Consider the following 17590-nt stretch of genomic DNA (forward strand, 5'->3'; position numbering starts at 1 on the left):
ATGGAGGAGTGGGGCATCAAAGCCAGTTCTCCCAGAGAAGAGTCTGCACACTGAACCATGACACCAAGATGGCTCTGTTACTGGAGAGCCAGTCTGGTGTAGTGGTTAAGTGCACGGACTCTTATCTGGGAGAACCGGGTTTGATTCTCCACTCCTCCACTTGCGGCTTCTGGAATGGCCTTGGGTCTCGTAGGAATTGTCTTTGAAAGGGCAGCTTCTGGGAGAGCTCTCTCAGCCCCACCCACCTCACAGGGTGTCTTTTGTGGGGGGAGAAGGTATAGGAGATTGTAAGCCACTCTGTCTCTGATTCAGAGAGAAGGGCGGGGTATAAATCTGCAATTCTTCTTCTTCTTCTTCTTCTTCCTCTTCTTCTTCTTCTTCTTCTTCTTCTTATTATTATTATTATTATTATTATTATTATTATTACCAAGCTGGCAGGAGGAGAGGGAGAGGAGTGGTGGTTGTTGGGGGCAGGACTGCATGCCCAACGTGCTGTCATTGCATTGGAGACACCCTGCCCCCCCCCCCCCCAGGAATGCCCCCTAAATTCCCTTGCCTGGGAGGAGTTCAGACTTGGCAATCCTACCTTGACAAAGTAATAATCTATAATATTTCATTGTGGGGGGGAGAGAGGTGGAAAGAAAGCAACTTTAACTTTAAATGTATTCCCCAAGCTGCCAGTCTTGGAGAAGTAATCTAGAGAGAGAAATGCCATCTCCAAACCAGCCAACGGGGTGGGGGTGGGGGCTTTGAGAGCCACCCAATATGTGTGAAAGAGCCACATGTGTCTCCCACGCCACAGTGTGGCCACCCCTGCTCTACAACCAGCAAGTTAAATTACTGTAAACTCTGGAGTTTTCAGAACAAAGTTCAAGTCTAGTGACACCTTCCAGACCAACAAAGTTTTATTCAAGGTCTCGCACACACTTCCTCAGATAGATCTAGCTGGAGTTTTTCAGTTTTCATTTCTGTTTCTCCTTTCTCTTCTTCAGAAAACAGTCCACTTTTCCTAGTGTCAGTCTGTTTCAACCACATTTGGGCTGTTGTAACGCAAGTCTGCATAATTCACCTGCAACCAAAACAGGAAGGTTAAAAACCAGTTTATAAGAAATGCATTAAAAAAAATTCCCTTGTCTTTAAACCAAATGAAGAACCTGCTTAAAAATACCCTCATAATCACTTCTTCTAATAGGAAACCTAAGAATCCTGTGCGTTGGGCAGTGAAACAGATCAGGAAATTCTTCAAGTGTGCAGAGAAATGCTTCCTGTAAATTGGAGCAGAGGTCCATCAGTGGCTATCAGCCATAGCGTTTTGTTGACCTGGAACTCTCTGTCTGGGGCACTGATGCTCAGTATTCTTGGTGTTTGGGGGCTTCTAATGTTCTGGCCCCACTGATGGACCTCCTGATGGCGCCTGGCTTTTTTGGCCACTGCGTGACACAGAGTGTTGGACTGGATGTTCTTATGTTCTTCGAGAACAGTCTGGAGAAGCAATTAATAAAAAAAAAATATTCACAAGCTGCCTTTTGTAGATCCCCCAAAATCCTTATTTTTGTAGAAAAAGCCCTGCAGGAATTCATTTGCGTATTAGACCACGCCCCCTGACATCACCAGAAGTGACATCACCTGTTCAGTAGGTTACTTTCCGCATGTGGACACAGAGCAACACAGTGCCATCCGATGCGTTTCATGGATGCGTCTTCTCACCTTCTCCTCCCCAAACAGGGCCAGGAAGAGAGGCCCAGCTTCTCCCAGGAGGGGGCGCTTGTGGACAGCTCCACATCTCTCCCTCTCTTTGCAAACCCATTGGAGGTGACAGAGAGGACAGAGTATGTGGTCTGGGAGCACGTGGCTGCCTAGTGCCTTCCCTTTGCTGGAGACCTTTTTTTTGAGCTGCAGCCCTGGCCAAGTAGAATTTTTGCTCACAGAACTCCACAGCTTAGAGGGAACATTGCCTAGAAGGAATCTTGCAACTGCAACTGCAGAAGTTATTAGCCCATAATTTTTTTCAATGGATCTTTTTTTGTCCACTGACAGTTCTACTTGTCATAGGAGGACTATTCCAGGGCCGCTTCCCTTCTTTAGCCCAATATGAATATGACTTCCAAACACTGGGCAGCACAGAGCGTTTGAAGAGGTTCCTTCCATTCAGCAAAATTCGGCATGTCCCAGCTTTCAGATATGTCAGTCTCCAAGGATGCCAGTTACCTGCGGGATCTCCCTCGTGTGTACTGGACTTGCTGGTTGTTTCACTTTCCCTGCAAAAGGAAAAAAAGCAAAATAAATCAATACATAAAACAAAAGAGAAAAACTGGATGCACTCCAATAATGGCGGGTGTTTCCATGCAAAGGTTTCATAAACGCTTTACCTCTGGTGAGATGTTTTCTGAAGCGAAGGATCAAGGACAGAATGACTAAGAGGATGACAACACAGGGCACTCCAAAGTGTAACACGGGATTGCAGCTTCCTGTAAAATGAGACAGTGAGAAAGAATTGGGGGGAGGGGGAGGTCAGCTGCTAGCTCTGCTGTTGAGCAACTGAGGGCAGACAAAAGAGGCATCTAACCAACGTCATCTGGTTTATGCAATTCATATATGTTTCTTTGTTTGCTGCATTTATACCCCGCTTCCCGCCCCCAATGAGAACACACAACTTTCTCCCTTTCTGTCTGATTCCAGATGGCTGTTCTCAGGGCCGTATCTTGTTGCTTCTTGGAAGCTTCACAGCGCTCTCTCTCTCTCTCAGTGCGTGGTGTAGTTTGAAACCTGTCCCTGTCTCTCCTCTTTATTATCAAGTATGTTAGTTCCTGAATAAAGGCTTCTCTACACTTTGATCTGGTTGTGCACGGGAAGCAGGGATACTTGCTACCTTTCCCCCAAAACTCAGCTGTAGGTTGGGTTAGCAGCGCAATGAATCTCATCTGGGCAGGTGGTACCATGGAGCCAGGGCCGGCTAGCCCACTAGGCAAATTAGGCATTTGCCTGGGGCGCCGGGAGGGAGGGGGCAGTGAATTGGGCTCTCCCCCCCTCCCGGCACCCAAGACAAATGCCTAATTTGGCTTCAGCCTCTCTTCCCACCCCCAGTGTGCTCAGAGGAGCAACGACACCAGCCTCGTGCTTACCTGCTTCGGCGGGCATCAGTAGAATGCTCTCTCTTAATAGAGAGCAGAACGAGGCTTCACTCCCCCCCTCCCTTCCTGTTCCAGAAGGGAAGGGTGAACGAAGCTTCTTCCTGCTCTCTATTAAGAGAAGGGTCTATTGTGATCCCTGCTGAACTGGGTAAGCACAAAGCTGGCGTTGCTCCTCTGAGTGCACCGGGGGGCGGACAGGTGGAGTGATTTTGTTACTTTTGTAAGATGCAGCTGTTCTGCCAGGCGTTTGATTGAGGCAAGTGGGCGCCCTTTTCCTTATGGCCTATACCAGGGGTGGTCAAACTTGCTTAATGTAAGAGCCACAAAGAATAAATGTCAGATATTTGAGAGCCTCAGGACATGAACATCAGATGTTTGAGAGCCACAAGACAGGAAGGAAGGAGCAAATAGATGGGGGAGGCAGAGGGATGTTGAGGTGGAAAGAAAGCAACTTTAAATACATTCTCTAAGCCGCCAACTCCATAAAAATATGGAGCAGAGGTTTATCAGTGGCTATTAGCCACAGTGTGTGTGTGTGTGTATATATATATATATATATATATATATATATATATATATATATATATATATATATATATATATATATATATATATATATATATATATATATAGGCACTGTGTGACACAGAGTGTTGGACTGGATGGGCCATTGGCCTGATCCAACATGGCTTCTCTTATGTTCTTATGGCCACTGTGTGACACAGAGTGTTGGACTGGATGGGCCATTGGCCTGATCCAACATGGCTTCTCTTATGTTCTTATGGCCACTGTGTGACACAGAGTGTTGGACTGGATGGGCCACTGGCCTGATCCAACATGGCTTCTCTTATGTTCTTATGGCCACTCTGTGACACAGAGTGTTGGACTGGATGGGCCACTGGCCTGATCCAACATGGCTTCTCTTATGTTCTTATGTTCAAGTGATTTAAAGGGAGAAATACTTCTCCAAGCTTTCTGGCAGGGTGGTAGGGGCTTCAAGAGCCACACAATATGTGGGAAAGAGCCACGTGTGGCTCCCGAGCCACAGTTTGGACACCCCTGACCTATACCATCGGCTATCCTCCCCCACAGTGGGCTGTCATCTGAGCTATTTATTCGGGCCAGTGATTACACTCCAACCTGCACTATGAACCCACCCCCCCCGCCTTTGTTATACAGAACTGTATTGTATTGTTGTTTAACGGTAATTTATTGGTTTTATTGTATGTGACTGGTTTTATCTGGATGTAATTCGCCGTGAGCCCATCCGGGAAAGGGCGGAATATAAATTAACCAAAATAAATAAAGAGCAGAGAAGAGGGGAGGGGGGCGGCCCAAGGGCACGCGGGCAGTAAGTTTGCATGGGGTGCCACGCACCCTCGGGCCGCCCCTGCATGGAGCCATTGAAGAGATACGGTGCCATTATAACAGGAAGTCACTCTCTGATTGATTCACGTAGCTGTGACATCACATCTTACCTGTATTTGCAGAAGCTGCAGCACTGAAGCGTCCATTGGGTTGGACCGAGCATCTATCAGTTGCCCCCTGGGTCCATGACTTGGGAGGAACCAGCTTTAAGCTCCAGATGCTGAAGACTCCATTCGCGTCTATCATGTCAACATGCTTCGGGGCCTGAGATGTTTCCCCATCAATATCCCAGGAGACATTTTCCCAAGTGGGGTCTGCGTCAAAGATGAGGCAGAGTAGAGGGACAGTGTGGTTAACTTGATCTTTCGGCAAGGTGGGAGGAGCCAGGATGGAGAAGGTTGGCCCAGAAGTATCTAAAGGAAGGGCGAATTGAATCACAAACTGCTCATTGGAAGGATAATTGTCAGTTGTTTCTTAGATGCTTAACCTACCCCTTCTCTTAGGTTCAGTATGAGTAGCCGGTCGTTTAAAACAAATTCAGATGTGAGCCAAATAGAATAAAACCTCAGAAACTGAATGCTATGCAGTAAAATCTCAAACCAGTTTAGCTTACTACAACCAAGAAAAACCGGACTAAATAAAAATGCTGATGGGTATTTTCATGCCGCAAGTATACTTCACTAGGGGGTGTATGTCTGGGTGGAGACCTTCCCACTTGAGCAAACGGTTGAGAAAAGTCTACAGTGCTTTTTATCTTGAGAACCAGAGCTTTCTTTGTAGCAGGAACTGCTTTGCATATTAGGCCATGCCCCCTGAAGTAGCCAATCCTCCAAGAGCTTACAGGGCTCTTAGTACAGGGCCTACTGTAAGCTCCAGGAAGATTGGCTGCCTTAGGGGTGTGGCCTAACAGGCAAAGGAGTTCCAGCTACAAAAAAGCCTTGTTGAGAACTATTGTTTTTGCCACAGGCAAAGGTATGCAAATTCATAGAAACATAGAATCCTAGAGTTGGAAGGGACCTCCAGGGTCATCTAGTCAAACCCCCTTCACAGTGCAGGAAACCCACAAATACCTACCCCAAATTCACAGGATCTTCATCGCTGTCAGATGGCCATCTAGCCTCTGTTTAAAAATCTCCAAGGAAGGAGAGCCCACCACCTCCCGAGGAAGCCTGTTCCACTGAGGAATCGCTTTAATGGTCAGGAAGCTCTTCCTAATGTTGAGCTGGAAACTCCTTTGATTTAATTTCAACCCATTGGCTCTGCTCCTACCTTCTGGGGCCACAGAAAACAATTTCACACCATCCTCTATCGGACAGCCCTTCAAGTACTTTTAGATGGTGATCCTATCACTTTCTGGCCGCCTCCTCTCCAGGCTAAACATCCCCAGCTTCTTCAACCTTTCCTCATAGGACCTGGTCTCCAGACCCCTCACCATCTTCATCGCCCTTCTCTGGACCCGTCCCAGCTTGTCTATATCCTTCTTAAAATGTGGTGCCTAAAACTGAACACAATACTCCAGGTGAGGTCTTACCAGAGCAGAGTAAAGCGATACCATCACAATCCTGTGATCTGGACACTATACTTCTGTTGATGCAGCCCAAAATTGCATTCACCTTTTTAGCCGCTGCATCACACTGCTGACTCATGTTCAGCGTATGGTCCACTAAGACCCCTAGATCCTACCCCTTGAATAGGTTAATCCTATTGGGTGAAGGCATTACACCCTGCTGAGCTCACACCCCTCCCCACACCCTGCCCTCCACAGGCTCCCCTCCCTCCAAATCTCCAGGTATTTCCCAGCCCAGACTGGGCAACCCTATTTGTGGCCTTCAGCTTTTTTGGGGGTTCTGCATAGCAGCACAAAGCTTATTAAGGAATAGTAAGAACAGAAATAATAAGAAGACAGATTACAAACATGACTACCTTAGGGACCGTCTCTTCCCATATGCCCCCCAGAGAGTGCTGCGATCCGGTTCTTGAAATCTGCTTGTAATCCCCGGGCCAAAGGAGGCCCAGTTGAAGTCAACTAGGGACAGGCCTTCTCGATCACAGCCCCTTGCTGGTGGAACCAGTTACCGGAAGAGGTCAGGGCCCTGCGGGACTTTGGACAGTTCCGCAGGGCCTGTAAGACAGCCCTCTTCCGGTTGGCTTATAACTGACCGGCATTGAAATATTCTGAAGGAAGATTGTAAGATAGCACACTGACATTGATTGATTGAGATTTTAGTTGTTTTAATTATGTAAATTATTATGTATTTTAATTCTTAAATTCTATTGTTAGAACTTCTATGTTGTAAGCCGCCCTGAGCCCGCCTCAATGGGGTAGGGCGGGATATAAATCAAATAAAATGAAATGAAATGAAAATGAAATGACTAGAACTATTCAGTCCAAAAGCAAATGAATTACATAGTGTGTGTGTGTGTGTGGAGGGGAAACACATCTGAATCTGACAGCAAAGATACCTGGTAAAAGCAAAAAATGCCACGAGGATGGGTGGATTATGACTATTCAGTCCAGCAGCGAGCAGGATAAAAAAATATGATAAACCAGGGGTGACCAAACTGTAGCTGGGGAGCCACATGTGGCTCTTTTACACATACTGGGTGGCTCTCAAAGCCCAGCTTGGAGAAGGCATTTCTCTCTTTAAATCAGTTCTCCAAGCCAGCTGGCAGCTTGGAGAACACATTTAAAAGTTGCTTTATTTCCACCTCTCCCTCCCTGATCTTCCTTCCTTCCCCACTCCTCCACTTGCACCTGCTGGAAAGGCCTTGGGTCAGCCATAGCTCTCTGGCAGACGTTGTCCTTGAAAGGGCTGCTGCTGTGAGAGTCCTCTCAGCCCCACCCACCTCACAGAGTGTCTGCTGTGGGGAAGGATGATAAAAGAGATTGTGAGCTGTTCTGAGACTCTAAAATTTGGAGTGGAGGGCGGGATATAAATCCAATATCATCACCATCATCATCATTATCTCCTTTTTCTCCCTCCTTCCTTCCTGCTCTCAAATATCTGACCCTCATGTCTTGCAGCTCTCAAACATCTGATGCTTATTCTATGTGGCTCTTGTGCTAGGCACGTTTGGCCACTGCTGTGATAAACCGAGATGATGATACTGTAAATCAGGGGTGGCCAAACGTGCTTAACGTAAGAGCCACATAGAATAAATGCCAGGTGTTTGAGAGCCGCAAGACATGAACATCAAATGTTTGAGAGCCGCAAGGAAGGATTGAAGAAAAGTAAATAGACTGGGAGAGGGGGAGAGATGGGAAGAAAGCAACTTTAACTTTACATGCATTCTCCAAGCCACAGGCTGGCTTGGCTTGAAGAAGCTATTAGCCACAGTGTGTGTGTATGTATAAAATTTTTTGCCACTGTGTGACACAGAGTGTTGGACTGGATGGGCCATTGGCCTGATCCAACATGGCTTCTCTCTCTTATGTTCTAAGTGATTTAAACAGAGAAATGTCTTCTCCAAGCCAGCCAATGGGGAGGGGGGGGGGCTTCAAGAGCCATACAATATGCATGAAAGAGCCACATGTGGCTCCCGAGCCACTGTTTGGCCACCCCTGCTGTAGATTGTAACCTGTGGTATGTACTGAGACTTTATGGAATATTTTGGAAGTTGTAAATGGGTATACAGTTTGTCACAACATCACAGTTCTTTTTTTGGCGGGGGGGGGGGAGAAGAGGGGATACTCACTTGTAACAATCAGCCTGGTCCTTTGAAGGCTTGCAAAAGATCTGTAGGGAGGGGTGGTGCAATAGTACACCCCAGAATCATTTCTTTGCACATTGCTGATGGTCAGAGAACCATACGGTGGAGCTTTGGATGGACTTGAGTATTTTCCTTGTGGCTTCGAAAATAAAGAACTCTGATATATCCTGTGCAGGCTTCGGTTCAGTTCTTCCTTGTACCACGGCACCTCCGTTGAAGACGTATTCAGCCAATATGGAAGGCTGCACTGGATTGTAACCTCTGTTCCAGGAGTCACCAAGATCGGCTCTGCCTTTGGCTGGATATTTCTGTCCCCTTGTGATTCAGCAGCTGTATGGGAAAGCCAAAAGCATGCTCAGTGTTGATCATTACACATGCCCAATGTTCATCGCCGCCAGCCACCGCACCAAACTGGGCAGGTTTCTGCATACAACATTCTTAGTGTAACACAATAAATGAAACTGTTAAAAGTAGGATTGCCAGGTCTGACTCAGGAAATATCTGGGGATTTTGGGGGTGGAGCCAGGAGCAAGGGTGTGACAAGCATGATTGAACTCCAAAGGGAGTTTTGGCCGTCAAATTTAAAGGGACCACACTCCTTTTAAACACCTTCCCTTTGGAAATAATGGAGGATGGGGGCATCTTCTTCGGTGACTCATAGAATTGGACCCCTTGGTCCAATATTTTTGAAACTTTGTGTGTGTGTGTGTGGGGGGGGGGTGTTGAGGAGAGGCACCGGGAGCTATGCTGAAAATTTGGTGCCTCTGCCTCAAAAAACAGCCGCCCCAGAGCCTCAGATACCCCCGATTAATTCCCCATTACACCCTATGGCAATTGGTCTCCATAGAGTATCATGGAGTGCCCAGTAAACATTCCCCCTCCACTTTCTGATGACCCTGAAGTGGGGGGAGGGCCTCCAAACCAGGGGATCCCCTGCCCCCACCTGGGGATTGGCAATCACAAGACCAAATTATCAATGCAATTACGACAGCTCAGTAGGGCCAGTCAGTATTGTCGCTCCCTTATTCCAGAGCTGGGTGGGGGATGTTTATAAGCCCACCTGGCATGACTTCGTCCATGGCGGTCGCAAAGAGTCAGACTCAACTGTGCAACTGAACAAAACAACTGAACAACTGTGCAAAATAAGTTTGCGGCAAAGGGAATGCCAGGGTGTGTCCTCCAAAACAAGAACGTAGCTTCACAATATAAATTTCATTTTCAGTATCGGATTACAGCTCCCACAACAAAGGAAAAGCATCCAAACCACTTGGAACCTTCGGATGCGCTGTCTGAATGTTAAATGCCATTGTAATTTCCTGTGGCCATTTTGTGAAAGCACCCAGTAAGCGTCTCTAAGAACAATTCACTTGCGCGTGATTTAGGAAAGTGATGTTTATCCTTCTCGTTTTCTCGAAGACATCTCCGTAGTTCCCCAGGCTAAACTGAAGGTGAAGCAAACAGGAATCGGGAAACAGAGTGGCTTTTGAAAATACTTACTGTGCAGGGACAGAAGAATCAACCCAGCCAAGGGCAGCGACATCTCAGCTACGAAGGAGACGCGGCTGGCGAGGAGATCTCTCCTTGGACCAGGATGTCTTTCTATTGCCTGCCAACTTCTGGGGGAACAGTGATGAAGACTGAGAGATGCGTTGCATTGACATGCACATAGTATAGAGATGTTTTTGGATGGCTCTGGGGTATGCAGTGCTTTCTCCTAAGGCATGCAATCGGGCAGAAATTCAAAAGATGAGCAAGGTGCTCTTTTGATTTCATTGGCAGCTTCTGGGAGCCCCACACAGGTTGCATTTGTGTGCTGATGGCCCAGGCTATTTGCTGACAGAGGAGGAAAATCTAAATCTCCCTGACTCTTGATATAAATATACGTTTCAGGTCTTTGATTCATAGCTTTCGTGCCTACAAAAATTTTACCCAAAGCAGCAAACAAAGCACAAAACTCAGGTTGTTACTTACCAAATAACAAGGGTGGGATTCTAGCAGGAGCTCCTTTGCATATTAGGCCACACACCCCTGATGTAGCCAATCCTCCAAGAGCTTACAAGGCTCTTTTTTGTAAGCTCTTGGAGGATTGGATACATCAGCGGTGTGTGACCCTTGCAAATAATAGTTGTCAAAAGTACAAGGAAAGACAATCGCAAGCATAAAAATGAGACCAAATGCAGCCTGAAAAAAACTCTGCAATAACGAAGGTAATGAACCAACTAGGGTTGCCAGCCTCCAAGTGGAGCCTGGAGATCTCCCACTTTTACAACTGATCTCCAGCTGGCAGAGATCAGCTCCCCTGAAGAAAATGGCTGCTTTAAATGGTGGAGTCTATGGCAGGGGTGGCCAACGGTAGCTCTCCAGATGTTTTTGCCTACAACTCCCATCAGCCCCAGCCATTAGCCATGCTGGCTGGGGCTGATGGGAGTTGTAGGCAAAAAAAACATCTGGAGAGCTACCGTTGGCCACCCCTGGTCTATGGCACTGTACCATGATGAAACTCCTCCCCTCCCAAACCCTGCCCTCTCCCAAAGCCTCCAGGTATTTTTCAACACAGACCTGGCAACCCTAGAATTAACTCCAAGAACCACCAGGATCATCAATGATTTGTTTGCATGTTTAGCCTGGAGAGGAGGCGGCTGAGAGGTGATAGAGTCACCATCTTCAAGTCCTTGAAGGGCTGTCCTATAGAGGAGGGTGTGGAATTGTTTTCTGTGGCCCCAGAAGGGAGGACCAGAACCAACAGGTTGAACTTAAATCAAAAGAGTTTCTGGCTCAACCTTAGGAAGAACTTCCTGACCGTTAGAGCGGTTCCTCAGTGGAACAGGCTTCCTCGGGAGGTGGTGGGCTCTCCTGCCTTGGAAGTCTTTAAACAGATGGCCATCTGATAGCAATGAAGATCCTGTGAATTTAGGGGGAGGTATTTGTGAGTTTCCTGCATTGTGCAGGGGGTTGGACTAGATGGCCCTGAAGGTCACTTCCAACTCTAGGGTTCTGTGATTCTCCTTCCTTGTAGATTTTTCAACAGAGGCTAGATGGCCATCTGACAGCAATGAAGATTCTGTGAATTTAGGGGGAGGTGTTTCTGAGTTTCCTGCATTGTGCAGGGGGTTGGACTAGATGACCCTGGAGGTCCCTTCCAACTCTGTGATTCTATGATTTGTTGACAGTAAAGGCCTTTCTAAATAACTATGTTGTTAATAGTTGACGGAAGGTGAAAATGAAGAATACTGATGGTCTAATAATAGAATACTAGAATAATAGAGTTGGAAGTGTCATCCACGGTCATCTAGTCCAACCCCCTGCCCAATGCAGGAAACTCACAAATACCTCCCCCTAAATTAACAGGATCCGCATTGCTGTCAGATGGCCATCTAGCCTCTGTTTAAAAACCTCCATGGAAGGAGAGCCCACCACCTCCTGAGGAAGCCTGTTCCACTAATCAATAGCTAACAATTTAAGGCCCTGAATGACTGACTCCTCTGGAAATGACCGACTGTCAGTCATTTGCCACTGCTGGAGAGATGACCCTCTTTCTGATCTTAGGTCCAATCTGAAACCGAATGGAAAACTTTACGGTTATCTGCCTCACCCTCCCTATTGGTAGGGTGATTCCCATGGAAGCATGTGCCTGACCGGAAGAACAGAAATGCAGAAGATCTGGAAAAGAACAGCCAACCAGGACCTACCAGGAAGGAATCAGAAGGGTGCCGAAGCAAGCGAAGTGACCAATCGCCTTCTGTAGCTTAGAAGTCTCAACTGCCCAAAGTTCCAACTGTTAATGGGTGGTCTTCAAGGTGTCTGCTTGGTGGCTTCCTTTGCATAAATGTCTCCGTGACCTTTCTCGGTGACAGTTTCGCACCACAACGCCCACACGGAAGCGGTGTCGTTCTAGAACCTTCCCTTGAAGTGTCCGACCACATCCATGCTTGGGAGTAGTGCTATTTCTGAGCACTGGTTCTTTCAGCGATGCTCTTGGTCAAGTACTTTTTGTAGGCCTCAAGTCATACCTGATCTTCCTCCTAAGTCCTACCGCTGGATTTTTGGTGCACTCTGAGTAGGAAATCAAACTGGGCTCTTCTAGATTAGAGTGTTCACGCTTATCTGCTGCACCATACCAAGTTTAATACTGGAAATCTCCCAGGCCCAGGTTCAGGATTCTGGCTTTTATTCTTGTGTTGAAATTAGATTTGCTCCCGAGTCTTTCCTCAGTGGATCCTCTCTGATTGTCAGAGGGAAGAAAGCAGGGTAGAGCTTTGTGTTAGGAATTGTGGTTGATGGTGGCAGTGGATGGCTGTGCATCATTCTCAAAACTCACTTCCGTCTTCCATTCTCGTGGAAGAAGGAAGTGAGTTGCATCTCAGTTGCGCTGCTCTGTCCTTTCCCAGAGGAGAGAACATAAGAACATAAGAGAAGCCATGTTGGATCAGGCCAATGGCTCATCCAGTCCAAAACTTTGTGTCACACAGTGACAAAAAAAGCAACAACCAAGTGCCATCAAGAGGTCCACCAGTGGGGTTAGAAGCCCTTCCACTGTGCCCCCCCCCCCGGGACAGGGCTAGAGAAAAAAATCTTAACTGGTGGTCTGGAGTATTGGAAGAGTACCGTTGCCAACCTCCAGGTGGTACCTGAAAATCTCCCACTGAACTCTCTGTTGGCAGAGTAAGTAACACAGCATCGGTGCAGAACCTGATTAAAGAGCAGGGGCAGAGGAAGTCTAAAACCTTTGGATTCAAGAAGATGAAACCTCGTTAGACGTTTCGTATAGTCACATGAAATTAGTTTGTACGGAATATTGCGTTGTAGTAAATTCAAATCGTGCCAAATATCGATGTGTTTTAAGTGCCCTAATTGTGAAGCGTTTTAGACAAGTAAATAAAACAATAGAAAAAAGCAATACTCGTCATTTCAAAATGCCTCAGATGTTTTGTCTGAAGAGAACCTCTCCTCTCCCCCTCCCCCCAAAAAGGCACTTTGGATTTTCCTTCAAGGGCAATTTAGGTAACCAATAGAGAAGTGCCCTGACAGAAACCGAGCCACTTCTTTTTAAAGCTCTTTGCAGTGATGAGGGATGGAGATGCCCATTCTGTTTTCTTCTTCTAACAGCATATTTAGTGCATTTTAGAGGCTGAAAGAGCTAAAGTGCGTCAGCCACAGTAAGCAAGGGCCGGAACCTGAGGGGACTGAAGCTTTTGGACACTTCTGACAGAAATGTTTGCGGTAGCGGACTCTGAGCCAGTTTTGCTGAATTTGTGGGTTTCTCTCACACAGGAGAGGAAGGCTGCAAAGAGAGGAAAGAGGAAAGCTTGCTCTTGATATTTATCTCTTTATACCTGAACTTGCAGGGCCTATTGTAAGCTCCAGGAGGATTGGCTATATCTGGGGTGTGTCCTAATATGCAAAGGAGTTCCTGCTACAAAAAAAGTCCTATGACCAAGGGACTGTTGAAGGGGAAGGACACTTTTGATTGGGAACATGAAATCGACAAGAGAACAAAACAAAACAAATAAACGTTAGATGAATCGACTTTATACCTTTGATACTGTTTTGTCCACAATTTGAGCCGCATCAGTGAGCCAACGTCACAAATGTTTTAAAAAATAAAAGAACTGTTCAAGCGGCAGATGGCTTTGCTCAGAACAATAAATCGCGTCACACAATTAGGATTGTCAGTCCAAATCTGGTTTACCTAAAGCAATGGAAACTGTGTATCTTGGTGGTTATGCAACAACGTTTCAGTACGACTAGCATCCTCGCAACTGCACGCCCCACAACATGCCATTTGGACCCCTGCCCATCCTGGCTGATTAAAGCTTGCCGGATGGAGCTTCAGTATCCTATACAGGATATTGTAAATAGGTCCCTCTGGGATGGGCTTTTTCCAGAACCTCTTAAAGAGGCGATAGTCCATCCCCTCTTGAAAAAAACCAACTCTAGATCCGGCCGAATTGGCGCATTATCGGCCGGTATCAAATTTACCCTTTTTGGGTAAAATCATCGAGAGGGCAGTAGCGTTGCTGTTGCAGAGTTTTCTGAAGGACGCTTCCGTTCTAGACCCACAACAGTCCGGCTTTCGCCTGGGCCATGGGACGGAGACAGTGCTGGTCGCCTTAGTGGATGATCTCCAGCGACAACTGGATCGAGATGGGTCAGCAGTCCTGTTGTTGGACCTGTCAGCTGCGTTTGACATGGTCAACCACCAGCTGCTGGTCCATCGCCTCACCGACGTGGGGATTCAGGGATTGGCCTTGCAATGGCTTTCCTCTTTCCTCTGTGGTCAGGAACAAAGGGTGGCGATTGGGGGACGATCATCCCAGAGGCACCCGCTCAATTGTGGGGTGCCTCAGGGGGCGGTGCTTTCCCCAATGTTGTTTAATATCTATATGCGCCCCCTTGCCCAGATTGTCCGGAGATTTGGACTGGGTTGCCATCAGTACGCTGATGACACCCAGCTCTATCTGCTGATGGATGGCCGGCCTGCCTCTGCCGCAGAAAATCTGGCCCTGGCGTTACAAGCTGTGGCGGGGTGGCTCGGGCTGAGTCGTCTGAAGCTGAATCCAATGAAGACAGAAGTCCTTTGTCTGAGCTGCAGTGGTCTGGGAAGGGAAATCCCTCTACCAGTTTTTGATCAGACGCCACTAATACCTGCGCCCAAAGTCAAGAGCCTGGGGGTGCTACTGGAGCACACATTGGCCATGGAGGCCCAGATAGCAGCCACTGCGAGATCCACCTTTTTCCACCTTAGGCGGGCACGACAGTTGGTCCCCTTCCTAGAGCACGGCAATTTAGCAACAGTGATTCATGCAACGGTCACCTCGAGACTAGACTACTGTAATACCCTCTACATGGGGCTGCCCATGTCTCGAATTCGGAAACTGCAGCTGGTGCATAATGCAGCGGCCAGACTGTTATTGGGTCTCCCTAGCCGGGACCATATTCAGCCGGGGCTGCGGAAACTATACTGGCTGCCGATAGTGTTCCGGATTCGCTACAAGGTTCTGGTTATCACCTTTAAAGCCCTACATGGTCAAGGGCCTGCCTACCTTAGGGACCGTCTCTCCCCATATTTTCCCCAGAGGGTACTAAGATCCGGATCGCACAACCTATTAGTAATCCCCGGGCCGAGGGAGGCGAAATTGAAGGCTACTAGAGAAATAGCCTTCTCTATTGCGGCCCTCCACTGGTGGAACCAACTCCCAGACGATGTTAGAGCCTTGCGGGACATTGCCCAGTTCCGCAAGGCCTTCAAAACAACACTATTTCGAATGGCCTTCAACCGAAATGTGTAGATGCCAAACATCACTGAAGAATGGCGCGTTGTTAGCACCAAACTGTTGTTTTGAAACAGCACTAATCATTTTAAATTGTAACCTGTTTTAACTTTAATGGACTTGTGATTGTTTTTGTTTTATTGTTGACATATGATGTTGTTAGCCGCCCTGAGCCTGCTTCGGCAGGGAGGGCGGGATATAAATATGAAAAATAAATGAATAAATGAATGAATAAATGGGGACCACACACCCTTTCAAACATTGTGGTGCTCGGGGTACCCTACTTTGTAGAAATTGTGTCTTATCCACAATAATAATTTGCTTTCTTTTCATCAGTTTGGTGTAGCGGTTAAGTGTGCAGACTCTTATCTGGGAGAACCGGGTTTGATTCCCCACTCCTCCACTTGCACCTGCTAGCATGGCCTTAGGTCAGCCATAGCTCTGGCAGAGGTTGTCCTTGAAAGGGCAGCTGCTGTGAGAGCCCTCTCAGCCCTACCCACCTCACAGGGTGTCTGTTGTGGGGGAGGGAGATAAAGGAGATTGTGAGCCACTCTGAGACTCTTCGGAGTGGAGGGCGGGATATAAATCCAATATCTTCTTCTACCTCACAGGGTGTCTGTTGTGGGGGAGGAAGGTAAAGGAGATTGTGAGCTGCTCTGAGACTCTTCGGAGTGGAGGGTGGGATATAAATCCAATATCATCATCATCATCATCATCATCATCATCATCATCATCATCATCTTCTTCTTCTTCTTCTTCTTCTTCTTCTTCTTCTTCTTCTTCTTCTTCTTCTTCTTCTTCTTCTTCTTCTTCTTCTTCTTCTTCTTCTTCTTCTTCATCACTTCCAGGGCTTTTTTTGTAGAAAAAGCCCAGCAGGAACTCATTTGCATATTAGGCCACACACCCCTGATGCCAAGCCAGCCGGAACTGTGTTCTTGTGCATCCCTGCTGAAAAAAAAAAGCCCCATCACAGCTATTGTTTTTCTCACACACAGTTTTAATTCATCAACTGAGGTGCTTTAGTTGCATGACATCCCCCATTAAAGGAAATAGGTTCTTCATGGTTTCAGCATTCTCATTGTAAGGCTATAAAGCCACTGTGCCACAGTGACCCCTTGTGGATGAGTTTGCAAACGCTTTCTTGTTTGGAGAGACCATTTAATCTTTTTATCCCCACCCTCAGCCCCAGGAAGTGAGATTCTGTCAAGGGGCCTTTTAACCCTCTCTTCCCCAGGATGACGAGAAATAGAGGTTCTAGAAGAGTCCTCGAGTTAAGCCCCTTAGCAAGAAATAAGCATGCCTCAAAGATCCTGGATTCTCCACCTTTTCTCATATATATTTATTTATTTCATTTATACCCCAGTGAGGGCTTACAAAATTCTCCGGTCTTCTTTATCCCGACAACAGCCCTGTGAGGTAGGTGAAGCTCAGAGTGTGTGACCGGCCAAAGGTCACCCCGCAAGCTTCTGTGGCCAAGTTGAGGATTCGAACCTGATTCTTCCAGATCATAGTCTAACACCGCTACATCACACTGGCTCTCCGCATGCTTATACCCAGCATTCAACTTTGTTGGTCTTCAAGGCACCGCTGGACTCAAACTTTGCTCTGCTGCTCTAATCTTCATTGTTGGCTAGAGCGTCATTGTTGGCTAGAGCGTCCACTGGATGCTCTAGCCAACAATGAAGATAAGAGCAGCAGAGCAAAGTTTGAGTCCGCCTTGAAGACCAACAAAGTTGAATGCTGGGTATAAGCATGCGGAGAGCCAGTGTGATGTAGCGGTGTTAGACTATGATCTGGAAGAATCAGGTTTGAATCCCCAACTTGGTCACAGAAGCTTGCGGGGTGACCTTTGGCCGGTCACACACTCTGAGCTTCACCTACCTCACAGGGCTGTTGTCGGGATAAAGAAGACTGGAGAATTTTGTAAGCCCTCACTGGAGTATAAATGAAGTAAATCCACTGATACAGCCTTTCTGGCTAGATATTTTACAACACATACACCGCATAACAGATATCAATATCCAGCTTCAACCGGAATATATTTTTTGAACGACTGGATTGATGAAACTTCGCCAAAGGTTGTACAAGAAACAGTTTCTATTTTCCGAT

At 47.0% G+C, this 17590-nt stretch overlaps 1 protein-coding gene across 1 annotated transcript; it reads right to left on the reverse strand.

Moving 5' to 3' along the window:
* Positions 1-890: 890 nt before the first annotated feature.
* LOC132581548 (uncharacterized) lies at positions 891-9289 on the reverse strand. The gene is made up of 6 exons (XM_060252893.1): positions 9271-9289; positions 8196-8540; positions 4610-4912; positions 2370-2468; positions 2209-2258; positions 891-1069 (listed from the first exon to the last, which is right to left on the reverse strand). Exons 1-6 carry the CDS (start codon positions 9287-9289, stop codon positions 1016-1018), a joined length of 870 nt encoding a protein of 289 aa, XP_060108876.1. The 3' UTR covers positions 891-1015.
* Positions 9290-17590: the final 8301 nt, after the last annotated feature.

This window comes from Heteronotia binoei, chromosome 1, assembly GCF_032191835.1.
Source record: "Heteronotia binoei isolate CCM8104 ecotype False Entrance Well chromosome 1, APGP_CSIRO_Hbin_v1, whole genome shotgun sequence".
Classification (NCBI taxonomy): Eukaryota; Metazoa; Chordata; class Lepidosauria; order Squamata; family Gekkonidae; genus Heteronotia; species Heteronotia binoei.